Consider the following 24,467-nt stretch of genomic DNA (forward strand, 5'->3'; position numbering starts at 1 on the left):
ATACCAGCTTATCTAACACATCAAGAATGGTGTTTATTAGTCGAGATTTTCCATGTCTGGGTCTTAGTTATTTTCCTATTGGCACCATGTGTCAAGCAGCTGCCGTGCCCTCCTTCACACCATTGTGGATGGAACCTCCCGCCATGCCCATCCCACCGTAATGGATTGTCGCCTTTGAAGAACAAGCCAGAATAAATCCTCTTCCCTTAGCTTACCTCCGTCAGGAGTGGGACCTCAGTGAGTAAAAGCGGCTTGTTTACAGCAGATGTGCCGTTTCTAAACTTACCTTAAGGGCTTCGGTACCGTCCTTCTCCTGCTCCGCCATTAAGTTCCTACTTGACAAACTCGCCCATCGGAATGTTCATTAACCACTAATTTGTTTGCGCATGCGTCATTCCCAAACTATTTAGCTGACACTGCTTTCTACCCCGAGATCACAAGGCTCCAGGATACCCACCCTGCACAAGGTCACAGTCACAGTCAACAGCATCTCCCTAGAGGCAGCTTTGCCTCATGCCTTCGCTGTCACGCCAAGAACATTACATCTCTCCTCTTACGTCAACGCAAATGCTAGTGAATTGTTTCCCCGTCTTCTTACACTCTGGTTCTTAAGTCAGTTAACTAGCCACTAAATTCTGTCTATTTGAATTTTCAAATACTCATTTCTACCCCAGCAGGTATACGTCCTCCCGCGGCTAGAGTGCCGGAGCCTCCCGACCGAGAGTCTTTTACTCTGTCCGACAAGCTTGTCCACACGGTCTGCTGTCAGACTGCCTTCCCTGCACTATGGACTTCAGTGTGTCACACTCCTTCTCAGGGACAGCTCCTGACCTGCCAAAGAACAAAGCAAATCCTTGAATCTGGGAGTCAGGGCCGTCTACAGGTTTCCTTTTCTAAAATTCGCAGGTTTTGTGTCACATGTGCGCAGTACCCCAGGAGGCCAGAAGAGGGAGCCAGATCCCTTGGCGTTGGAGTTAGCCAGAGGTTTGATGCACCTGCGTGGGTGCTGGGAACGGAAGTCCAGTCCTTTGCAAGGACAGACAGAGCTTGCCGAGCCATCACACCAGCCCCAGGGTTCCTCCCAGTGCCAACAATTAACCCTTCTCACTGCAAGCCTGCTCCTTGTCCTGTCTGCTCATCTTTGAAAAGGATAGTTCCTTTCATCCAGGTGACCTTAGAGCCAACCTTACCATCTCCCGTTTCCACACCTAAGGTGTTAGTTCTGATGCCTCTGTCTTCAAACACCCCAGGATCTGCCAAAGTTGCAGTAGACCTCTTCTGGAAAAATACCAAAGTGACCTCACGTCTTCGGCTCTTCCTTGGTTATCCATTCCCACACCAGTCATAAGTATCATTAAGTGAAACTTTCCAGGTGTGTGTGTATGTGTGTGCATGTGTGTGTGTGTGTGTGTGTGTGTGTGTGTGTGTGGTGTTTGTGTGTGAGGTATATATATGTGTTTGTGTGTAGTGTGTATATATGTATTTTTGTAGGATGTGTGTATGTGTGTTTGTATGTATAGGGATGTGTGTGTGTGTGTGATGTTTGTGTATGAGGTGTGTATGTGTGTGTGAGATGTGTATATGTGTGTTTGTGTATGTGTGTTTGTGGGGGGTGTGTATGTGTGTGTGTTTTGTTTGTTTGTTGTGTGTGTGTGTTTGTGTGTGTGGTGTATATGTGTGTTTTCAGGGTGTGTGTAGGTGTGTGTTTTGTTGGTATGTGTATGTGTGTGTGTTTGTAGGGTGTGTGTATGTGTGTGTTTGTGTATATGTGTTTGTGGGGGGTGTGTATGTGTGTGTATAGGGGTGTGTGTTTGTGTGTGTGTTTGTAGGGTGTGTGTATGTGTGTGTTTGTGTGTGTGTATAGAGCTGTGTGTATGTGTGTGGTGTGTGTGTATGTGTGTTCGCATGTGTGTGCAGGAGTGTGTGGGGTGTGGGGTGGGGTGTGTGGGGCTGTCAGTGCTTTCTCTGGTTCTATAGTCTTGCTGGTCTCCCTGCAGAGAGAGCCCTAATGACTTAACCCCTCACTTTGGCTTATCATTTTAATCCCACCTTTCACCCTCGAGTAACTCAGCTCCTCCTGAACTCAACTGAGCTCTTAACAAACCTCAGGCTCATCTCATTGTAGGTCAAAGGTTAAAACTCACATCAAAGCGTGGAGGGGTGGCACACGTGTGTGCGTAAACTGCCACCACTGTGGGAGCAAATGCGTTTAAAAAATGTTCATTTATTTATGTCTTTGCAGGTCATAAGTGCAACGGGACACATGGAGGTCAGAGGACAGCTCTCAGAAGTGAGTTTCTGTAGGGCTGTGGGGTCCACAGTTTCTGTGTGGCTGCTCCACCACAGGGACTGGGGAGGCAGGACTCAGGAAGTTTGACTGTGCTTATCCACACCATCTGGGGGGGGGGCAGGGGGGCATCATCTGAGGTCCTGGTGACAGCCAGAGCCGGCTCAGGCGTCCCAGGCCTGCAATGAACCAGAGGCCGGCGCTCGTCTGGTTCTCAGGGTCTTGGGCACCCAGACACTGCTGGATGCTGTGGAAAAGCTGAGAAGGAAGTGGGGACCCGAGGGCTGGATCTAGCCTGGGATCAGGGGAGAAGAGGGAGGGAGCTCCGGCGGGATCCTGCTGGCAGGAGGGTCCTGGGCTGCTTGTTAGGCAGCAGGCTTGGCCTTGCCAGCCTGGCTTTGGCTTGGAGCCCGAGAGGCCGTCTACATGAGATTAGACAGCGCGGCTCTATGGGCAAAGGACAGTTACACTCCACGCCATTCAGTATTCTACTCCTTAGCAGGCAAGCCTCCCGACCACCCAGCTCTTAGAGCCCACTGACGTGACTTCCATTCCTATAATTTCCTCTTTGCCAAAAAATATTAAATAAATGAAATCATAGGTTTCGAGGCATCTTCTTGGAACGTTGTGTTAAGGCACCATCATGGGATTGGGCTCATACTAAAATCCTGAGTGATGTTTACTTATGTGGATACACCAGAGTTCCTTTATGCATCTGATGCTGGCCTGTTGTTTCTTAGGAATTAAGTTGCAAGAAATATTCAAGGCCGTATATTTGGACTTTCAGAGGTACGTAGCACTGGCCAGAACTATAGAAGAAACCCGTGTTACATTTTGGGGATCTGTAGGTCTCCAGATTGAGGACGAGAAATGTAAAGAAAGCTTATCCCTCAGACGGGAAACACCAGGATGCCTGTATCAAGTAGTGTGCAGGCGCCAAAGGCCAACTGTGTGACCGTCGCAGGAGCCTCTGTGTTCTGGCCACTGAGTCTGGCTTGAGGCCTCCACAGGGGTAGTTTCTCATCTCATTCACACTTTCTCTCAGCCCCTGTTAGTGTGATAGCTCTTTCCCTGGTGACCACATCACCATGGATTTTGCCTCTTTAGCCAAGGGTTTCTGCCACATCCAAGAGGGCTAAGGATGGTTCCTCTGTTTTCCACTGACTGGAAGTGGGTTTGGAAATTCAACCGTAATCACTGGTGTAGATGAGCAGGAAGTTCACCAGTTAGGAAGTTCTTTATGGGATACAGAGAAGATAAGCATGAAAGATAGGCCAGCACGCAGCTTCTGAGAGGGAAGCCTGCTATAGCGCTACCTTGCTCTATCAGGTGAGGGGCAAGGAACTGGCCAACGGACCAAGAAACATCTCTTTTGTTTCTTTCCTCGGTTCTAAGAATTTAGTGTCAGTTTTTGAATCATGGGAAAGAACACAGTTGCGTGCTCAGTTCAGAACTCTCATGTTAAAAAACAACCACCAGGATTGAGGTCCTCTCTGAGGGTTTTTGTTGTTGTTGGGGTCTAAGAGTTGCCCCACAAACCATACAAACACCGATCTCAGTCAGACAGGGAACGCACACCCTGGTGCTGATCCGTCAGGACCATAGCTCAGAATTTGGGGGGGCTGAGCCATGGCGCCAAACATCTTTTTCCATCAGCTTATAAAGGAAAAACCACAGTGAGCTCATACGGAGGTGCAGGAAGTGCTGCCCTGTGGTTGGCTCTTACCGAAGCCATTTTAGACATAACAGTTCATACTGACCTTTAATCTGAGGGGTCCTGTGTAAAGCCTTGTGGAATTCCCTAAGATTAAGAAACCTTATAATGTACAGAACACAACAGGGTGTGTGGTCAGCATGACCCTGCTCTGAGTCAAGTTATTTCTCTGTGTCACTGACTGGCAGCATATTACACAGTGATATGAAATAGCTGGTGGGCATGGGACAAATGGTTCCAGCTATGCTGGGGGGAGGAACCTCTATGTTGTTGTTTTCTTTTTTTTCAGGAGTGTCTCACATATGGAGAAGAGAACACAGAGACAGAGGTTTGCTGTGTACTGGCCTGCGCTCTCTCTCTCTCTCTCTCTCTCTCTCTCTCTCTCTCCTTTATTTAAAAAAAAGGACTTTTTTTTTTAATTTGAGGGCAGTGGATACAGACAGTATAACACTCAAAAGCCTCTCTACCGCCGTCAGATTAACTTTTCTCTGTTTGTCGAATTGGAATTGGGTGTCATTTGCACATTTCCTGAGTGTCCTGATCTGCTCGCAAGGAGTGGGGCAGAAGAATCCTCAAGTGACCCCGTGGGAGACCGCGCATCAGGGTGGGGGGACCAGGGCTCCAGTGGCCCACTTCTTGCCCTTCTGCTCCAGGTGTACTATAAAATAGTCACTGCATGCAATGATGAGCCCTGCCGATCGTGATAGAAAGCTCTGGAAGCCCACTTTGCCATCTCGGCACTGGTCCAGGACCTTCACTAGCTTGTCCACAGCTAGAAAGTCCTTTTGGTTTTCTAGAACCCCATCGATCTCCCTTTCCACGAGCACACTCTCAGGTCCTCCTTTGTTCTCCGACAATCTATGAAATATAAAGTGCCCTGGATTCCATGGCGTGCTCCATTGGGGGTGGCATTTTAAAGAATCTGGTGAAATCTGGGTGCAGCAGTCCTCGGAAGATCTGGGCACGCAGTGATGACGCCAGCACCCTCAATTTGATTTCTTATAGTGCCCATGACCACCAGCCCAGGGGTCTTATAGCATCACCCACAATGCACTGGGCCCTCCCACCTCAATCACTAATTAAGAACGTGTTCTCCATTTGCTCACAGGCCAATCCGATGTGGGTATCTTCACAACTGCACTTTCCATTTCCAAAATGGCGTTACCTTGTCAAGGTGACACGAAATTAGCCAGCACTCTGCCCTCAAAGAAGACTTTTAGGTTCCCAGTTGTAAGTTGCCAGTAAGGCTGGCAACTTACAACTTCCTGTAAATCCTGCTCCAGAGGATGTGATGGCTTCTTCTGGACTCCTTGGTGACCCACACTAAGACATTCACAGATCTACACACAGACACACATCTTCACATCACTTAAAATAAATAAACGAATCTTTAAAAAAGAAACAGAAAACGGCAAAACGGCTGGAGCTCGGCAGCGTATTTTCAAGCTGCTTTGCTGTCAGTGGCGGGGCGGGGCGGGGCTGGGCTTACGTAAGCAGCACTGCAGAAGAGCAAGGCGGCTTTATTTGGAGCAAAGGCGTGGTTCAGGTTGTAGAGGGAGACACTGTCCAGATAGACAGCGACCCCCATGAGTGACAGCCCTCGAGGGTCCCAGGTACCGTGTGGGCCTCATTTTTATGGGGTTCGAGAGATGGAGCTGGTTACTAAAGGGCAAAGTTTGGGTCATAGGTTAGGTCATGCATTGCTCATTTTTCTTACTGCCCATGACCCTTCCTGTAATGTCCCTGATTTTTATCATACGCATGTCAACTGTGCATGTGCAACTGAGCAGTGCTTTGCAATAATTAGTATTGATTAGTGACGTGCAACTATGGAGTACTTTTAACAATGCTTTATATATACACCATTTTTAGAATTACTATGAAAATGCCCAATTAATGGTTCCAACTTGGTTTCATGCACGCCAGATATAAAAATTTATATGGTGAGTGTGGTGGTTTGAAAATAGGTTTATGCAATAGGTTTAAATATTTGAACACTCTTGTAAAGGCTGGAGAGATGGCTCAGCGGGTAAGAGCACTGGCTGCTCTTCTGAAGGTCCTGAGTTCAAATCCCAGCAACCACATGGTGACTTACAACCATCTATAAAGAGATCTGACGCCTCTTCTGGTGCGTTTGAAGACAGCTACAGTGCACTTACATATAATAAATAAATAAACAAACAAACAAATAAATAAGAATATTTTTAAAAACCACTGTTGTAATCAGGGTTTCTATTCCTGTAGAAAACATCATGACCAAGAAGCATGCTGGGGAGGAAAGGGTTTATTCAGCTTACAGTTCCACATTGCTGTTCATCACCAAAGGAAGTCAGGACTGGAATTCAAGCAGGTCAGGAAGCAGGAGTTGATACAGAGGCCATGGAGGGATGTTACTTACTGGCTTGCTTTCCCTGGCTTGCTCAGCCTGCTCTCTTATAGAACCCAAGAATACCAGTCCAGAGATGGCACCACCCACAATGGGCCCTCCCACCCTTGATCACTAATTGAGAAAATGCCTTACAGCTGGATCTCATGGGGGCATTTTCTCAAGGGAGACTCCTTTCTCTGTGATAACTCCAGCCTGTGTCAAGTTTCACACAAGCCCAGCCAGTGCAGAGGCTTTGTCCTCAGTTGGTGGCACTGTCTGCGAAGGTTATGGAAGCTTCCATAACCTTTCCTTGCTGGGAAAGGGCTGTTTATCGCCTCCCTCATTTCCAGGTCTTTTGCTCTGTTTCCTGAATGCTGATAGATGATCTCTCGCCATCCTGCTCTTGCTGTCATGCCTGCAGTCACATGACCCTGCCACTGTGGTGTGACTCTCTTCATAAGCTAAAATAAACTCTTTCATAAGTTGCCTTAGTTGTGGTATTTTATCACAGCAATAAAAATTAGCTAACACAGAGAGTATGTGTACACATATTAAAATTACAGTATATATACAGGTGTGTATATATTATAGAATATATATACACACACATATATATTGAGAGAATATATACATATATGTGTGTATACATATACATATATATATATGGAAAGAGAGAGAGGGTGCATGTGGTATGTACGTATGTATAAACTGTAACTTATACAGGGAGAGCTATGTGTCACTGAAGGAAGGGGGCTACACTGTTAGAAACTGCAAGTACTTGGGGACACTGGGGACTTCCTAGATAGAGCAGAGCCACGTAGGAATTGAACCTGTGCCTGGCCCCTTCTTAGGTCCCTGCCATGACAGGCTGTTGCACATCCACTTTGCTAAGTGGGCATGCAAGGCAGAAAGAACCACAGTTTTACATCAATATCCTCCCTCTGCACAGATGATGCCACCGGCCTCCAAGGACCTTGCCCCTGAAGAGCGGTGTTAGCCTTGCCTCATTCCTCCGTGGGACACTTAGTCTTTCAAAAGTCAGTAGGAGCTGAGGACTGGCGGCCCCAGGAAGAGGAGTGAGCAGAAGAAACACAACCCAGACTCTAAATACTTTTATTTTTACCTAATGTCTAGCATGGTTTCTGCAAAAATCACTAGTCAAACACACTTTTTTGGAGATAAGCTACTTAACATACAATCCAGACAATATAAAAAAAAAATTCCCTCATGTGTATGGAAGGAAGGAGCCAGTAAACAAAACCAAACCGGAAATGAAATTAGAACGAATCCCCAAGTTCTGTATAGCACAGCTCCCTCCTCCCTCCTTGAATCAGGTTGGTGCTCCACGGAGAAGTGAGGGACATGGCTCTGAAGTACAGGGTCATCACATGCCAGGAACACACATGGACGATCTTAGAAGTCCAAGGTCATCCGCTCTGACAGACTGAGTTTGAGGCCAGTGTACGGTACATGAGACTCTGTCTCAATAAAAACAAGGCCAATCAGCCAAACCAAAGCAAAACCCAAACCAGAACACCCACGTGACTTGAGGGGCTGCTTCTACGTTCCAGGCAGGGCACTGAGGCTAACGTTGTTGAGGTCTCTGGAAAATGCAGATTCAGGATATTGGAGGTTGCTATTGTCAGTTCTCAGACCTCACTCGTCTAAAAATAGGTGCTGTCATGGTCTGAGTTGTTCAGCTGCATGTATTCCAAAAAGCCTTTCTTGTAGCTGGCCACCCGAGTGGGCCTCCGGCTCTTCTTGCCCGAGGCCTGTCTTTTCTGTAAGGCGTTAATGATCATGTCTGAGAACTCAGTTTGCAGACGCTGTTGGTTCTCCCTGGAAAGAGGGTAGGAAAGAAAAAGGGAACTAGTCAGCAATCCTCGAGGAACGGGTCTTAGCCCTCCAGCTTTAATCCCACTTCTGCCCAGGGGATGCCTAGCCTGTGGTACACACAGGAAATGCAGGGAGTACACCACCACCATTGCCTTTGACAACACCAAAGAACTCTCTTCCCGTGCCGTGTGTTTGTGTACAAAAAGCAAAATACATCGCACACAGGAAATGGATCTTTCTCTTTCAAAACGAAGCAGATTGCTAGAAGGGGGAAGGGGGAGTATGGCAGAAGAGCCACTGAGGCCAAGCAAGAGGAGATCAGGACTCTTCCACACAGCCCTGAAAACACACCAGTTCCCCACATGGCCATGCATGTGAACATTGCTTGGAGAGGGCTCAGGATGGTAGGAGGTTTCCAAAGTTGAGAACAGATCTGGCCCATCCTGGTTTGGAGCCAGGCTTCCCGGGTCGACTCAGCCACTCTGATAGTCTGCCTTCTGTCTGCCTGACAGAGTCTCTTCTCCAGCAATAGCCATTGCAACAGCCCTGTGTCAGGCCGGGAGGCTTGCTAATGGAGTGAGACAACCTGAGTCACCTTCAGGCTGAAACCTGCTAGGTGGGTGTGAATTTTTCCTCCCACTGCAGGGAGAATGCAGACTTTAAGACCAACAACCACAGTTTTAGGCAAGGCAGGAGCTGTCCTCTCCTCAGCAGACAGGCAGGAGTGCTGAGAGCATCTTTGCTTCCAACATCTTCTATTCTTGTTGTTGTTTACTTGTTTATCATGTATGTGTACTTTGCCTGCAAGTGTGTCTTGCACCAATGTGTACCTGGTGTCCAGGTGGCTAGAAGAGGGTCAGATCCCCTGGAACTGGAGTTACAGATGGTGGCTAGCTGCCCTGTGCATCCTGGGAATCAAACCTGGGTCCATTGGACTCAAGTCTTATAGAAGAGCGGCTGATGCTCTTAACCTTGGGGCCATCTCTCTAGCTCCAAGCCCTGTCCTTGTAAGAACAAAGCATGAAGTGAGCTCCAAGCTGCCTCTTGTCGTCCTGAGCAAGCCAGGATCACAGCCCCGACTTTCCCATGCTTCATGAGCAGGATTTAAGATTTATTTATTTATTATACACTGTAGCTGTTTTCAGACACCCCAGAAGAGGGCGTCAGATCTCATTATGGATGGTTGTGAGCCACCATGTGGTTGCTGGGATTTGAACTCAGGACCTTTGGAAAAGCAGCCAGTGCTCTTAACCGCTGAGCCACCTCTCCAGCCCCACGAGCAGGATTTAACCAGCTTTTCAGTAAGTGCGAGGTGATGGGGCATTCTAGGAAGATGGGTAGAAGAGGCATTTTAATTGTTTTTAGTTCTGTGTATTTCTGTGTATATGTGCATGTATAGAAAATGTGGGTGGGTGCCTGTGGAAACCAGAAAGAAAATAGCAGATCCCTTGGACCTGGAATTGCAGATAAGTATAACCTGATGTGGGTGCTGGGAAACAGACTTAAGTCCTCTGGAGGAACAGCAAGCATTCTTAACTGCTGAGCCCTTTCCAGCCCCAAGATTTATTTTATTTTTATTATGTGTGGATGGAGGTAGTATGTGAATGTGTGCGTGTGTGTGCATGTGTGTGTGTGTGTGTGAGTGTGCATGAGTGTGCATATGTGTGTGAGTGTGTGTCTGAGTGTGTGTGTATGTGTGTGTGTGTAATATGCATGCAATAACCACAGAGACCAGAAGAAGAGGTCATCATATCCCTTGGGACTAGGGTTACAGAATCAGTGGGATGGGAACTGAGCTCAGGTCCTCTCATCACTGAGCTATCTCTGCAGCCCCTCCCCCACCTTTGTTTTGGGGACAGTGTCTATGCAGCTTAGACTGGCCTCAAACTCACACAGATGTACTTGCCTGAGTGCTGGGATCAAAAGTATGTGCCACCACACCTGGCAAATCAAGTATATTTTAGTGGATATAAGCTGTTTAAAATATAACGAGGTGAAGATGCTGGTTTATAGCTTTATAAAGCCAGCATTTGGGACACTGGCCAAGGCAGGGGGTGGAGGCCAGTCTGTGCTATGCCTGTATCCTTCTGTGTGTGTGTATGTATGTGTGTGTGTGTGTGTCTGTGCGCGCGCGTGCATATATTCATGTATGTATATACTCTATTTAACCTATCAGCCTGTTATCTTGCAACTACATAATTGGGTCAACTAAAAAATCATCCATAGGAGGGCAGAAAGAGAAGGAGCCAGTAAAGCAAAATAAAGCCCTAATCTACGAAGTAAGAACGAAATCTCCTCCAGTCCCAGAGCATTCCCCTTCCTCTCGGCTGGGGGCTGGGTGGGTGGGGGCTGGGGTGGGGAGCCTCCCCGGGACAGCGGGACATGAGCACGGAGGTGTGACTTCACCGAGAACACACGGCTGACCTATGACCAAGCACCAGTGCTCCAGAGCAGCAGAGGCCGTGCTTGCTGTGTCGCTGAGTCTTAGGACAATGCGGGCATCCCGGACACTCCAGCTTGGCAGCGGGAGCAAGGAACGTTCTAGACTTTCTCGAGTTTGGTTCTCAGCCCAGCCCCCACATCATTGCCTCTCCGAGACACTTGCCATGTTGAGCACCTCTAAGAAGTGTGAGTGCCAAGGAGACCGAGATCTTCCGGCCCCTCTCCCTCCCTGCCACCCGAGGCTTACACAGTCGGCGGGGTTGGCAGGTTGTACTCTTGGTCCTTCATCCCAGTCAGCCAGTATGTGGTCTCTGTCCCTCTTCCCTAGAGATACAAAAGTAGAAGGTCTCATGAAGGCACCCAACCCCCACATTGCTCATCAGTGTCTATTTAAACACACGTATCTGCCTGTGAAATTTAGAAAAATTTTAAGAAGTCTCCCACCAGACTGGCTTTTTTACTTTTTTTAATCCTCTCTTTTGTTTTCTAAAAATTAATTAATAATTAGTTAATCAATTAGTTAATTTTGAGGCAAGGTCCCATGCTAAGGTGCAGGCAGGTCTGGAGCTCATCATGTTACCCAGTTTGTCACAAACTCACAGCCGTTCTCCCGGCTCAGACACTGAGTACCAGGATTTCAGGCATGAGCCACCATGTTCCTCCAGACTGGCTGTTTTCAAGATAGAGCTTGCTTGCTTTCCCAGAAGGTAATTCAGATTACAGAGTAGCAACATTTTAAGAGCCCTACCTTATAAAGGAAGAAAATCGAGTTTGAGGAGGTAGCTCAGTTGGAAAGGGCTCTCTGTGAGAGTATAGGGGCCTGAGCTCACATCACCAGTACCCCAGGACACAGCAGGTGCAGCAGAATGATGAGGACGGCAAGACAGCTCATGGGTTAGAGCCACAAAAGCCTGGCAGCCTGAGTTTGCTCCCTGGACACACACAGAGGTGGGAAGACAGACAGCAGACTCCACAAAGGTGTTCTCTAGTGAGCATGCCCCCCCCACTAAATAAAATTTAAAACTTAAAGTACAGAGTGTATAGGAACTTAAAAGTTTAAAGGAATTGAAGAAGATAGCCAGTGTTGACATCTGGTTTTTATGCATCACACACACACACACACACACACACACACACACACACGAACATACTCAACATATACATGCACACATGAAAACACTCAACATACCCATAGACACATGAACATACTCAACAATATATGTGTATATATATATATATATATATATATATACATGAAATTACTCAACACACACATGAACATACTCAACATAAACACACACATACACACATGAATATATTCAACACACATACATGAACATATACAACACACACATACACACATGAACATACTCAACACATACATATACACATGAACATACTCAACACACACATACCCACATGAACACGCTCAACACACACATATACACATGGTACTCAACATACACACATGAACATACTCAACACACACATACACACATGAACATATTCAACATGCATATACACATAATACACACATACCACACACACATACATATACAAATGAGTAAGTAAATTTTAAGAAAGGAAGAAATCCACTCACAGTTCTATCAACAAATATATGCACATGTTTTCTTTGTTATAATTAGTATGTGTGTGTATGTGTGTGTGTATGTGTGTGTGTGTGTGTGTGTGTGTGTGTGATTAAGACAACACACACGTGCTGGACAGAGGACAGCCATCAGGAGTTGGTCGTCTCCTCCCATGTGGATCACACTCAGGTGCTCAGATGGGGCAGTGAGGACCATTTCTCTCCAGCCTGTGTTTTCTTTTAATCTTTCACAGCAGTTTTGAGACAAAATTGTTGCCACAGCTTCATTATGCTGGTGTGTAATTATGAATACACGTGACATAATAGGCTCCCGGAAGTGAAATTTACTTGGCTCATGGTGGGTGGGTGGGGTTATGCAACAAATGGAAACTTAGGAGTTATATTACTTTTGCTAAGGATTATTCTGGGGAGATCAGATGCATATTGATTAAATGAGCATTTGTGTATCTACATTTTTATAAGACTACAAGCAGCATTTTAGGGGAATGATCTTGGTTTAGTAAAATTATTTCTGGAAGACTCAAAAACTGAATGTTATTACAGTTTTACTTAAAAGGAGATAATTCCCAAGTTGCAGCTACAACGTATATGCCTAGAATGTGTAGCTCCTGGAGATGAAAACGCATATATGGTTAGTTGCTGGCTTTAGATCAATTGTGCAAAAATTGTGATAATTTTCAAATCCACCTGAAGGATGGCTGGGTCAGCTGGTGGCTTCACAGGGCAGCTGGCTTAAGTGTGAGAAGCACGTGGGGGCCATGGTCAGAAGTTAAAGTGCTTATCACACAGGTGGATGTCCACCCTCCCCGTAACCCCAGCCTCAGAAGGCAGAGACAGGGAAGCCCCAGTCTGGACAGCCAGCCTAGCCGGATCCCTCAGCTCCAGATCCAGATTTGAGTGAGAGACTCTGCTTTGAAGAGTAAAGGAGAATCCTGATAGTCACTTCCGGCCTCTACACTGCAAGTGCACAGGCATGCAAGTGTGCACTCATATATGTACATGCACTGAACACACACACACAAGAGCCAAAAAGAAAGACATAGCATGGAAAACCTATAGCCATGATCCTCAGACACCTATGTGTCACAGCATACGTCACAGAATACAGGTGCCTAGTTGTTCCCTTAGAGACTCAGGAGGCCAGGCGGGGTGTGTAGACGCCTGCAGTTTAACAAGTACTTAGGGGTGAGGAGTATGAGGGCTATGTCTTGGTACCCACTGGTCCAGAGCTTCAGAAAGATAAAAGCAACTGTGGAGAAAGCTATATTCAAAAGTGAGCAGACAGGTGTTTAGATTTCAGTGAATCCTGACCAGTAAGAGCTCTTGTGTTGGGAGGAGGAACTGGGGACAGGTAGTGCATGTATGTGGACAGATGGTACATATATGTGGACAGGTGGTGCATGTAATGTGGAGGGGACAGGTGGTGCATGTATGTGGGTAGGTGATGCATGTATGTGGAGGGGACAGGTGGTACATGTATATGGACAGGTGGTGCATGTATGTGGAGGGGACAGATAGTCCATGACAGGTAGTGTGTGTATGTGGACAGGTGATGTGTGTATGTGGACAGGTGGTGTGTGTATGTGGACAGGTGGTGCATGTATGTGGACAGGTGGTACATGTATGTGGACAGGTGGTGTGTGTATGTGGACAGGTGGTACGTGTATGTGGACAGGTGGTGCATGTATGTGGACAGGTGGTGTGTGTATGTGGGTAGGTGGTACATGTATGTGGACAGGTGGTGTGTGTATGTGGAGGGGACAGGTGGTGCATGTATGTGCACAGGTAGTGTGTGTATGTGGACAGGTGGTGTGTGTATGTGGACAGGTGGTGCATGTATATGGACAGGTGGTATGTGTATGTGGACAGGTGGTACATGTATGTGGACAGGTGGTATGTTTATGTGGACAGGTGGTGCATGTATGTGGATAGGTGGTGCGTGTATGTGGATAGGTGGTGCGTATATGTGGACAGGTGGTGCATGTATGTGGACAGGTGGTGCGTATATGTGGACAGGTGGTGCATGTATGTGGACAGGTGGTATGTTTATGTGGACAGGTGGTGCATTGCCACACCAACCCCAGTAGATTCTGTGTGACAAAAAGGTTCTACAGAGGAAGACTCCTGGGATCGGCTGTGGAACTCCCCAGTTGGAGGATAATTCTGAGCCTTAGTTCTCAAAATCAGTTTACTCTAAATTTCCTCTTTTCCTCTTTCACAAGGTGATCCTAAGAGCCTGGGCTGATAATTCGTTCTTTGAAGTGGATTCACTGACTGCAAACTCTTTTTTAAGAACTACAACACTTTGCCTCATAGTCATTTACATAATTACGCCCCCCAGCAACATGCAAATTTATATGGCTGTGCTATGTAGATGAGGGTGGCTCTGACACTGTGGTACAAATAGCATTGATTAAGTAAAGAAGTTTTTACAAGGTAAAAGCTAAATGTTAGATAAGGATTTCTCACGGAAACTCATTAAGACCCAGGGGGTATAAGAAACTTCAAACTCTTTTTAAAGGTTTGCTGTTAACTACAAGTCACTCTGTATTCTAATCAGGAAGATTGATGGTATCTGTAAATTGATCCTCTAAATCTGTTACATGAGAAACATTGTACTTGATTGATTTTGCATTTCCTTGTGCCAAATGGTTATGATAATTGTGCCTGCCTCACTGGCTACATCTTTTGAAATGGTAATACCAACTCCATGTATAAAAATCCTTACTTTAGAGCTCCTAAATACATTCAGATTCAAGCGGCCTCTGTGGTTGTTTCTGTCTGTCATCTCGCAGAACCTGTGCCTTTTCCTGAAATCCAAAGCCCCCCCTTGGTCTGAATCCCTCCTCCCCCTGGGACCGTCTGTGGCAGTGCATGTATGTGGACAGGTGGTGCATGTATATGGACAGGTGATATGTGTATGTGGACAGGTGATGTGTGTATGTGGAGGGGACAGGTGGTGTGTGTATGTGGACAGGTGGTGCATGTATGTGGAGGAAACGGTAGTAGTATTCCGGTATTGTTATATTTTAAAAATTATTTTTAGATTTATTTATTTTACTTTATTTGTATGAGTGTTTTGCCTGCATGTATATATTTTCACTGTGTGTATGCAGTGCTCATGGAGACCAAGAGAGTGTGTCAGATCCCTTATAACTGGAGTTACAGATGGCTGTGACCCAGTGTGTGAGTGCTGGGAACTGAACCTGGGTCCTCCGCAAGAGCAGCAAGTGCTTTTAACCTCTGAGCCACCTCTCCAGCCTGGTAGCAATGCTTTGCCTTTGAGTTCACAGGGGCAGAGGTTCTGTCTTTACGGCCCATGGAGGTCACGGCTGGGGGTGAGGTGGGGCAGAAAAGAATTCTTCGGCTTCATCTTTTCTGACTTTCTTGGTGGAGGGTTTCATGTGGCCCAAATGTGGGAAATATTAAAAAAAAAATTGACAAATTTCCATGCTACATCTGCCCAGGTGGCAGTTTCGAGGCCTCTGCCTCTAGGCTAGCCCAGCATCGACCAAAGTCTTCCCAGCTCCGGTTCACTTGTCTCAGAGTGTTAGTTCCTTCTCAGTCATCTACTCCCTGTGGCTACTGGTCACAAATCCCCTTAATCCAGTAAATCCAACTTCTAGAAGCTTATAATCAATCAGTCAGATTTCTATATCAATAACTTCTCAGTTCACAAGATGCCCACACAATGATTTCAGAACCAATTGATAATGATGCAAGCTGCCCACCTGGATTAGACAAGCTATCCCAATATTCTATCCTCTTACTCCATTCATAGCTACCTGTGGCTATTAAAGCCACGTGGAATCTGGATCACGTTCTTCCTGCTCCATCTTCCTCCCTCCCTTCCACCTGTCTCCCCCGTCCCCATCTCTGCAACTCTTCCCCCGCCTCCCTTTTCCCTGTCCAGTCACAGGCTTCTTGTATTAGTAATTAATGTGACAGGACAGGGAAAATTCTGCTACACGCGCGCGTGCTTGAGTGTTTGCCCACGAGTGTCCACGGCGTCCCTACCTTTAAGTACGTCTCTCCCCTCACTTCATATAGGAACTGACAATCCGTTCTCTTCAGGATGGCTATGGTGGAGCTGCTCATGTGAATCCTCAAGGCTGGAAACACAAACCAGATCCATGAAAGTCCCCTCACGCTGACATATGACACGGCCGCTCTTGTTTCTCTATGATTCAAGACGCCAGCAGCACCCTAGGCAACGGCTATTGCCCATTGTGGGGAAATGCACACAGCTGCTTTAGTGAATGGATCTTGAAAGGCAGTGTCAGTGGGTGAGAAAACACTGCCCAGGAGGGAAGACGAGGCTAAGGAGCTATGGGCAAGGTAAAGACTTGGGCTCTGAGTTTCTCAAGCTTTCCTCTTCCCCAGCACCATAAACTCCTGAAGAACAGTTGACCAGGGACTCCTACCTAATGTCTCATTGCTGGATGCTCAACAGTCACACCACAAGCTGCGACAGTGGACACCCACTATGGACTGGAGGTCTGTCTAGTGCTTAATACTGCACTGGCCCAGTCCTGTCCAGAGACCCTCCCAGCGAGGTCAGTGTCTCATCTTTGGCTTACGTATGCACCTTTCCGAGGTATTGCTGGAGTGACTTCCCCCAGCATATGCAGATGATGTGATTTTAATCTAGTTCTGCTTGAGTCACACTATTCTTTCCATGACACTTCAACTTTGTGGTACATAATTCTTAGATCATGTCAGTCTAACTACCAAAATCTCACTGTGGGTCCTGTGTCTTGTTGGCTTTTTAAACTTCACCTACATATTTTTATTATTGTTATCACTATCACCAATATTAATTGATCGTCTACTGCATGCAGTACACGGTGCCTCAATTTTTCTGGGCCCATGCCTTTGCAAAATGTCTTAAGACTGATCCAATCTGAAGAAAAGCCTGAAACCTTGGGCATTAACAAATTCCTAGATACTTTCTCTCCTAAAATCAGCTTCTAGAAAACCCAAGTAAACAGGAAAGATGAATTTGAGTCAGGTGTCTGGTCCATATCTTCCCACTGGATGCCACTGGATAACACAGCTTACATAGCTATATGCTAATGTTCATGACTATTCCATCTAGAATGTGTCTGATTTCATTGCACCAGAAACACAGAAACAGTCTAAAACTGAAGGAAAAAGATTGAAACAATCAGCACTACACACAACAAAATTAAACATGGCCATGTTAACACAGGCTCAAGTCTAGCCCATGTGAGGGGTTCCTCTGCCTCTCTCTGACACTGTGTCTTGGCACTATGCAGCAAGTTCTACACGTACATCTGCTGGAAGACAGAATCTCTATTCCCTAAAGAAAACAGAAATACCCCTTCTTACGGAGGCCGGTGGATTCCATCCTAGAGGCGGTGTTGACGGTGTCCCCAAACAGGCAATAACGAGGCATCTTGATCCCCACAACGCCAGCAGCACAGGGCCCTGGAAGGAAGGAAGAGGAGGTATCATTGCACATTGAAGAATGGAGCTGGGACAGATGAGCCTTTCTCATAGGCACAGGGCTGAATGCTTCACGGCACGGAGACTTGGCTGCACACGGGATGTGATTCCTTTAATGAATGACTACAAACTCTGGGTTTTTGTTATAGCAAGGAACACATATTTTTACTGAACAAGAAGGCGTTCAGAGGTCCAGGTCACAAAATACCAATGAGTGAAAATCAAGGGCTCTCCAGAAGGGCTCAGGAGACCCCCTAGCTTGTCTGCTGCATCAAAACACACAATCCTGAACTCTGGATTGCAAGAAGGAACCATAGATCAAAGACACAATTGCCCATGCTTGCTTGGGTTGATTTTATGGTCCTATTTCTAGGATTGGTGGCCTATAATGGAACACTCAGAAAAAAGTACTTGGCTGAGGCTTCCATAAGCATCATGGCTCTGACAATGCTACTGGATTGGTCTGTGGCACAAGGATGTTTTAACATGCAGAACAGAAGCCAAGACAAGAGTGTGCACAATAACGCCATGGGTGGATGCTGTGGACATTTGTTCCTTAGGCATAACCAGGCATCATCTTGATCAGACCCGCTGCTGCTGTTTCCCAGGAGGATCCTCAGACCCTCATCTGAGATCCCAGTCCCCGGCTCCCTCCTGCGTCCTGCTGTGACTCTGCCCCAGTTGTGTGTGAACATTTCTAGGGAGATGCTCTAGTATATATGAGACCAACTGAAGCAGGAACACCTCACTGGCTGGTTTTGTTGTTGCAATTTGACCCAGGCTGGAGCTATCATAGAGAAAGGAGCTTCAGGTAAGGAAATGCCTCCATGGGATTCAGCTGTGGGGCATTTTCTCAATTAGTGATCAAGAGGGGAGGGCCCCTTATGGGTGGTACCATCCCTGGGCTGGTGGTCCTGGGTTCTATAAGAAAGCAAGCTGAGCAAGCCAGGGGAAGCAAGCCAGTGAATAACATCTCACCTTGGCCTCTGCATCAGCTCCTGCTTCCTGACCTGCTTGAGTTCCAGTCCTGACTTCCTTTGGAAATGAACAGCAGTGTGGAAGTGTAAGCTGAATAAACCCTTTCTTCTCCTACTTGCTTCTTGGTCATGATGTTTGTACAGGAACAGAAACCCTAAGACAATCACCATCCTTGGGACCTTTGAGTTATTTGAGGTCACTCAGACTCTTGTAAGTAAACCCAGCAAATGGCTCACTGGCTCACCAGACAGACTTGAGTGAGAGCTCTAGTTTGTTCTCTCACTGGGGCCCTGCTGATAGGTGTCCTATAGATGGGGTTCACACCTCCCCAGGAAAGGTTGGTGCAACCACTGGAAAAAGTTATCTTTGCATCGGGGTTTGCAGAGACAACTGGAGGTAGAATGAAATATTAATACAGAAACTGAAGATTGTATGAATACAGAAACTTCTAGCTAGAGGGAACTACTAGCTTTCTGACTAGCTTTTCCCCTCCCCACCTCCTTTTTTGGATTTCCTTTAAAAATTTTATTTATTTTATGTATATGAGTACACTGTCACTGTCTTCACACACATCAGATCCTATTACAGATGGTTGTGAGCCACCATGTGGTTGCTGGGATTTGAACTCAGGACCTCTGGAAGAGCAGTCAGTGCTCTTAACCGCTGAGCCATGTCTCCAGCCCTTTTTGCTTGTTTTTGAGACAAGGTCTCACTATGCAGCTCTGGCTTTCTCGGAACTCACTATGCACGCCAGGGCAGCTCATGGGGATTTATGGGGAGCACTAGCCTCTCCCTCCTGAGTGCTGAGGCTATGATTGGGGGGCAGGTTACTGCTCTCATACAGGACCTGGTGGGGTTCTAAGCCATACGTTTGGCAGCTTATAATGGCCTGTGACTCTTGCTCCAGGGGACCTGACACCTGCTTCTAGCACCCATAGGCACCTGCGGTGGTACCTTCACACACATATACACAGACATGCACCTCCTCCTCCTCCTAACAGTGAAGATTAAAATAAACCAGAAACAGTTCAAAATACTGGATTTTACAGGAGTCTTAAACTTCTTATTATCGGATTAGATACAAAACAAAACAAACAATGCTAACAAAAACATAGGAGAGATGAAATAGAGGAGACGTGTGTATGTGTGCTTTATGTGTGTTTACATGTATGTATGTGTGCTTGTGTGCATACTTGCATGTGCTTATGTGTTTGAATGAGTGAAAAAGTCAAGATAATGTGTTATCCAAAGAATAAGTGAGGGTGATTTAAAAATTTCACCTTATATATCCACTGTATCTGGTACTGTGTTACATAAAGATGTTTCCCCACGGGTGCATGTTCACTGCCCATATATGTCCCCCCACCCTCCTAGATTCCCCTCTCTCCTCTTCCCTGTCCTGTAGTCCCCTTTGTTCCCCTAGACATTTTTCCTTCTCTCATGTTATATACATGTACACAGTTTTACATAGGTATGTAAAAAATCTAGGGACCACATGAGAAAAAACATGGTCTTTGGCTTATAAAACCAGCTTCATTGGCTTAGTTAATGTGATCATGACTGGTTGTATCCATTTTCCTGCAAACAATGTAACTTCCTCTTCCTTTATGGCTGGTAAACAGCCTCTTGTGTATATGTGCCTTTTTTTTTTTTTTTTTGTTCCTCTGTTGTTGGACACCTAGGTTGGTTAGGAGTTCCGTTCCAACTACTCGTTTCTATATGGCCAACAACTTATCTTCTCAAGTCTCTATGTCCAAGGCTGGTAGGTAAACTGGAGGCCTGAGGCTGCTCACTTACTTGTATTTCCACGGAACAAATGGCATCCTAACTTGCTACCTAAACTAAAAGCTTAGCACTGTAGGGCACGTGGGACCATGCAGCAGGCAGGCATTAGAACTGGTAAGGTTGAAGCCGGGCGGTGGTGGCACACGCCTGTAATCCCAGCACTCTGGGAGGCAGAGGCAGGCAGATTTCTGAGTTCTAGGCCAGCCTGGTCTACAGAGTGAGCTCCAGGACAGCCAGGGCTGTACAGAGAAACCCTGTCTCGAAAAAAACCAAATCCAAACAAAAACAAACAAACAAACAAACAAACAAACAAAAGAACTGGTAAGGCTGAAGGAGCTGAAACCCAGGGAATCTCAGACAGGAAATCTCAGAGATTTGAAAACAGCAGGAGTGGAGCTGCTCTCTACCTATCTCTGTACCTGCTCTTGACCACATAGCCAGGACAGCCCACTGAGGGGACCATGGGCACGCAGTTACATAGCATAACACATGGAATTCTTCTCCATCCTAATAAAGGTATCTAGATATCATTGAGCCTTCAGCCAATGACTGTCCCTTCCTGGGTATTTTTTCCTGCAAGAGGTTTATAATCCCTGGTTCACTCTGAATAAAGTATATATATTCACATCTGCCACCAAATAAAACAAGATAGACAAGGAAGGATCGTCTCAAAGAACCCCTTCATTAATGACTGCCATGGGAAAGGCGCCTTAAAGAGCCTGGCCTAAAATTCCCAAGGAAGGCTTTCCCTCCTCCAGCCCCTGGTGCTCTCAGCCCTCACTCCTAAGGTTCGTCCTGGGATCCACCTTCTCCTTCCTGCCTGACGTGTAGATGCCCGGAGGGTAAACATCATGGTGGATCCTGGTTCTTGATTTCCCCTTCTGGTAGTATCCTGGCAGCACCTGGGTACCCAGAGAGGAGACCAGGAACCATAGTGGACAGACACTTCATTCCGAACTTTGCTCTGCCTCTTCCCAGGAGGGTGATGGTGGCCAGGCCCCGCCCCCTTCCCCGCCCCCACCCTCTACGCTCCTCCCTCGGAGGGGCAGAACACAGGAAGACATAGAGCTTTAACCAATCAGATGCTTTCTGTCTCTCACTACTGCTCCTGCTAGCTCTGTCTGTCTCTGTTTGTCTGTCTGTCTCTCACTCGTGCTCTCTCACTCTCGCTCTCTCTGACTCAGATGTCCTCACACTTGTGATGCTCCTGACTTTCAACAAGGCTGTTAAACTTCCAAGACCTTCTAAGTGACCCACGTGCTTTCCGTAGCACTGCTGCCGAGTGAGTATAAATGTTAGCGATGTTTGACCCGTTGTTTCTCCTCGGAATCACATATTTTTAGATACTGTTTTTTTCTTCTTCTTAAAATATCGTATATTTCATTACATGTGTGTGTCCATCTGTCTGTGGATCGGTGCATATTCGTGCAGAGACTGGAAGAATCCAGAAGCGCATCGTATCTCCCGGAGCTAGAGTTACAGGTGTTGTGAGCTGCCTATCATGGATGCGGGGAACTAAACTCAGGTCCCCCACAAGTGTGCTGCTACACTCTCTTGACCACTAAGCCACCTCTCCAGCCCCAGTATTATAACATTTTAATGGAACGTGAACAGGAGTTGGGACTGTGTATGGGAAAGTAATCGTGAGACAGACGTGATGATTTAAGGGTGACCCAGAACGTGTTGTTTGCTTGTGTGGTCAGTGTTTGTCCATTCTGGAATGAACACACTATCCATGGTGTTTTCAAGTGTGATTGAGGGGCTGATGGGCTGGGTCTAAAGGTGTCAGGGTGCGTAATGGACTCCACATTTAGCACACAGGTTAAGAATAAGTTTTACATGAGAAACTCTGCCTTGTGTGTTCCGCTCTGAGTGGCCCCTCTTGATAGGATGCCCAGCTCCTTACCAGAATGAACTCCGATGCGAATCCACACTGGGAGGCCGGGGAGATGCTCCAACTCAAAGGTCCCTATGAAGCTGAGGATGTCCAAGGCCATCTTGGAAATGTCTACCGCATGCCGGTTGCCGTTTCTCATTGGCAGACCGCTGGCCACCACGTAGGCATCTCCTATGGTTTCTACCTGTGGGAACACGTTCTCGTCAGCGGCTCTGCCCCATGGGAGACGGAATCGGACAGAATCCCTCGCTGAAGGCACAGTGAGTAAGGGGTGAGAGGTCAGAATGGGCACAGACCTGTTCACCCCGTTCAGGGCCCTGCCTCTGACAATGTCTCCAGTCTATCTTTCTTTCTTTCTTTCTTTCTTTCTTTCTTTCTTTCTTTCTTTCTTTCTTTCTTTCTTTCTTTCTTTTCTTTTCTTTTCTTTCTTCCTTCCTTCCTTCCTTCCTTCCTTCCTTCCTTCCTTCCTTCCTTCCTTTCTTTCTTTCTTTCTTTCTTTCTTTCTTTCTTTCTTTCTTTCTTTCTTTCTTTCTTTCTCTCTCTCCCTCTTTCTTTCTTTTTTCTCTCTCTTCCTTCCTTTTCTTAGTAGTTAACTGGATGACAAAACAATTATGGAAGATTTTAGCCATAAAGAAGTATTTTATAGTTAGATTGTGCAGATGAAGTGTCTGTAAGTGTTCAAATATCCTGTTCACGGGGCTGGGCACATGGCTCTGTGATTGAGGACCCCTCCTGATCTTGCAGGAGAGCATGGTGCACGCCTGCATTCACTCGGTGGCTCACACCCATTTGCAACTTTAGCTTCAGGAGATCAGATGTCTCCGTGGGCACCTGCATGTAACTGGCACAGACAAGGAGGTGGACCAATGCCCATACATTTCACAATGAAAATTAAAACTAAATAATGAAATAACCTGACCGATCCTATATAATTTTAGTAATATACCAAATTACCAGAATAAACTTTAGTAATTATTGTTTTGAACATAGTAATTTGCCAAGAGTGATTGCAGGTTCCTTCAAGAATAAAGCATTTTTATGGTCTTGTGCAGTGTTAACCATAACTCCACTGACTGTGCTTCATTTACGGTCAGCTTACATGGTGCCCATTGCTTCGTAGGGGATCTGAAACACTGCTGTTTCCTCTGTATTCGTCATCCTAAATGTATCTGTGCTGTAATTTGTTCCTTCTGGGCTATTTCTTAAGGTAATTTTGATATCTGACCTTTTAAAATTCATCTACATCTCTTCCATTTGTGCTTGGATTCAACCACCACTTCAGTGAATGTGGAAGACTGATTGGCTGATGGGTTTTTTTGTTGTTGTTTTTTGTTTTGTTTTTTGTTTTTTGTTTTTGTTTGTTTTCGAGACAGGGTTTCTCTGTAGAGCCCTGGCTGTCCTGGAACTCACTCTGTAGACAAGGCTGGCCTCGGACTCAGAAATCTGCCTGCCTCTGCCTCCCAGAGTGCTGGGATTACAGGTGTGCGCCACCACCGCCTGGCTGGCTGATGGGTTTTTACATGCATATTTGTATGTGCCTGTGTGTGGGTTTGTGCACACAAGTGCCTGCGGAAACCAGAGGAGGATGACAGGTCCTTTGGAGCTAGAGATAGGGGCAGTTCTGACCCCCCTGACTTGGGTGCTAGAACTCAATGCAGGTAGAGCAGGAAGCGTTCTTAGCCAGCCTCTTGTTGTGTGCTAAGAAGGGGAGGACAAGAGTTATGACAGGGGCAACTGTGACAGGCTCTGGTGGCCTTGGGCCTCTCAACTGTCACAGCCTGAGGGGTGGGGCAGGTACCTTGTAGACATCGTGGTGATCCACGATCTGGTCAAAGCTCTTGTAGATGTCGTTGAGCATGTCCACCACCTCCATGGGCGTGCTGTACTTGCAGATGGTGGTGAAGCCCACGATGTCACTGAAGTAGATTGTGACTTCTTCGTACAGCTCTGGCTCCACAATGCCTTTCTCCTTCAGTGACTTTACCACCAGCCTAGACAAGGGAGGGGGAAACGACCTTTAACCTCGGTAGAGTTTTCTCACCTTGCAGTTTAGATTGTAACAACTGGCAACAGGATTGAAAA

General features: G+C 46.5%; 1 protein-coding gene and 1 pseudogene across 1 annotated transcript in view; both read right to left on the reverse strand.

Annotated features, from left to right (window-relative positions):
• Nucleotides 1–4,600: 4,600 nt before the first annotated feature.
• Nucleotides 4,601–4,913, reverse strand: LOC127678165 (protein S100-A10-like; annotated as a pseudogene).
• Nucleotides 4,914–7,466: 2,553 nt separating this feature from the next.
• The window catches only part of Gucy2c (guanylate cyclase 2C), a 95,303-nt gene continuing 78,302 nt past the window's right edge, over nt 7,467–24,467 (reverse strand). Inside the window, exons 24-29 of the mRNA XM_052172929.1 lie at nt 24,184–24,376; nt 22,395–22,569; nt 17,609–17,707; nt 16,274–16,368; nt 10,895–10,971; nt 7,467–8,208 (exon numbers count right to left, since the gene is read on the reverse strand). Of these exons, the coding sequence (XP_052028889.1) occupies nt 8,034–8,208; nt 10,895–10,971; nt 16,274–16,368; nt 17,609–17,707; nt 22,395–22,569; nt 24,184–24,376 (814 nt within the window). The 3' untranslated portion in view covers nt 7,467–8,033. The remainder of the gene's footprint in view (nt 8,209–10,894; nt 10,972–16,273; nt 16,369–17,608; nt 17,708–22,394; nt 22,570–24,183; nt 24,377–24,467) is intronic.

Source organism: Apodemus sylvaticus, chromosome 2 (assembly GCF_947179515.1).
Source record: "Apodemus sylvaticus chromosome 2, mApoSyl1.1, whole genome shotgun sequence".
NCBI classification, from domain to species: Eukaryota; Metazoa; Chordata; class Mammalia; order Rodentia; family Muridae; genus Apodemus; species Apodemus sylvaticus.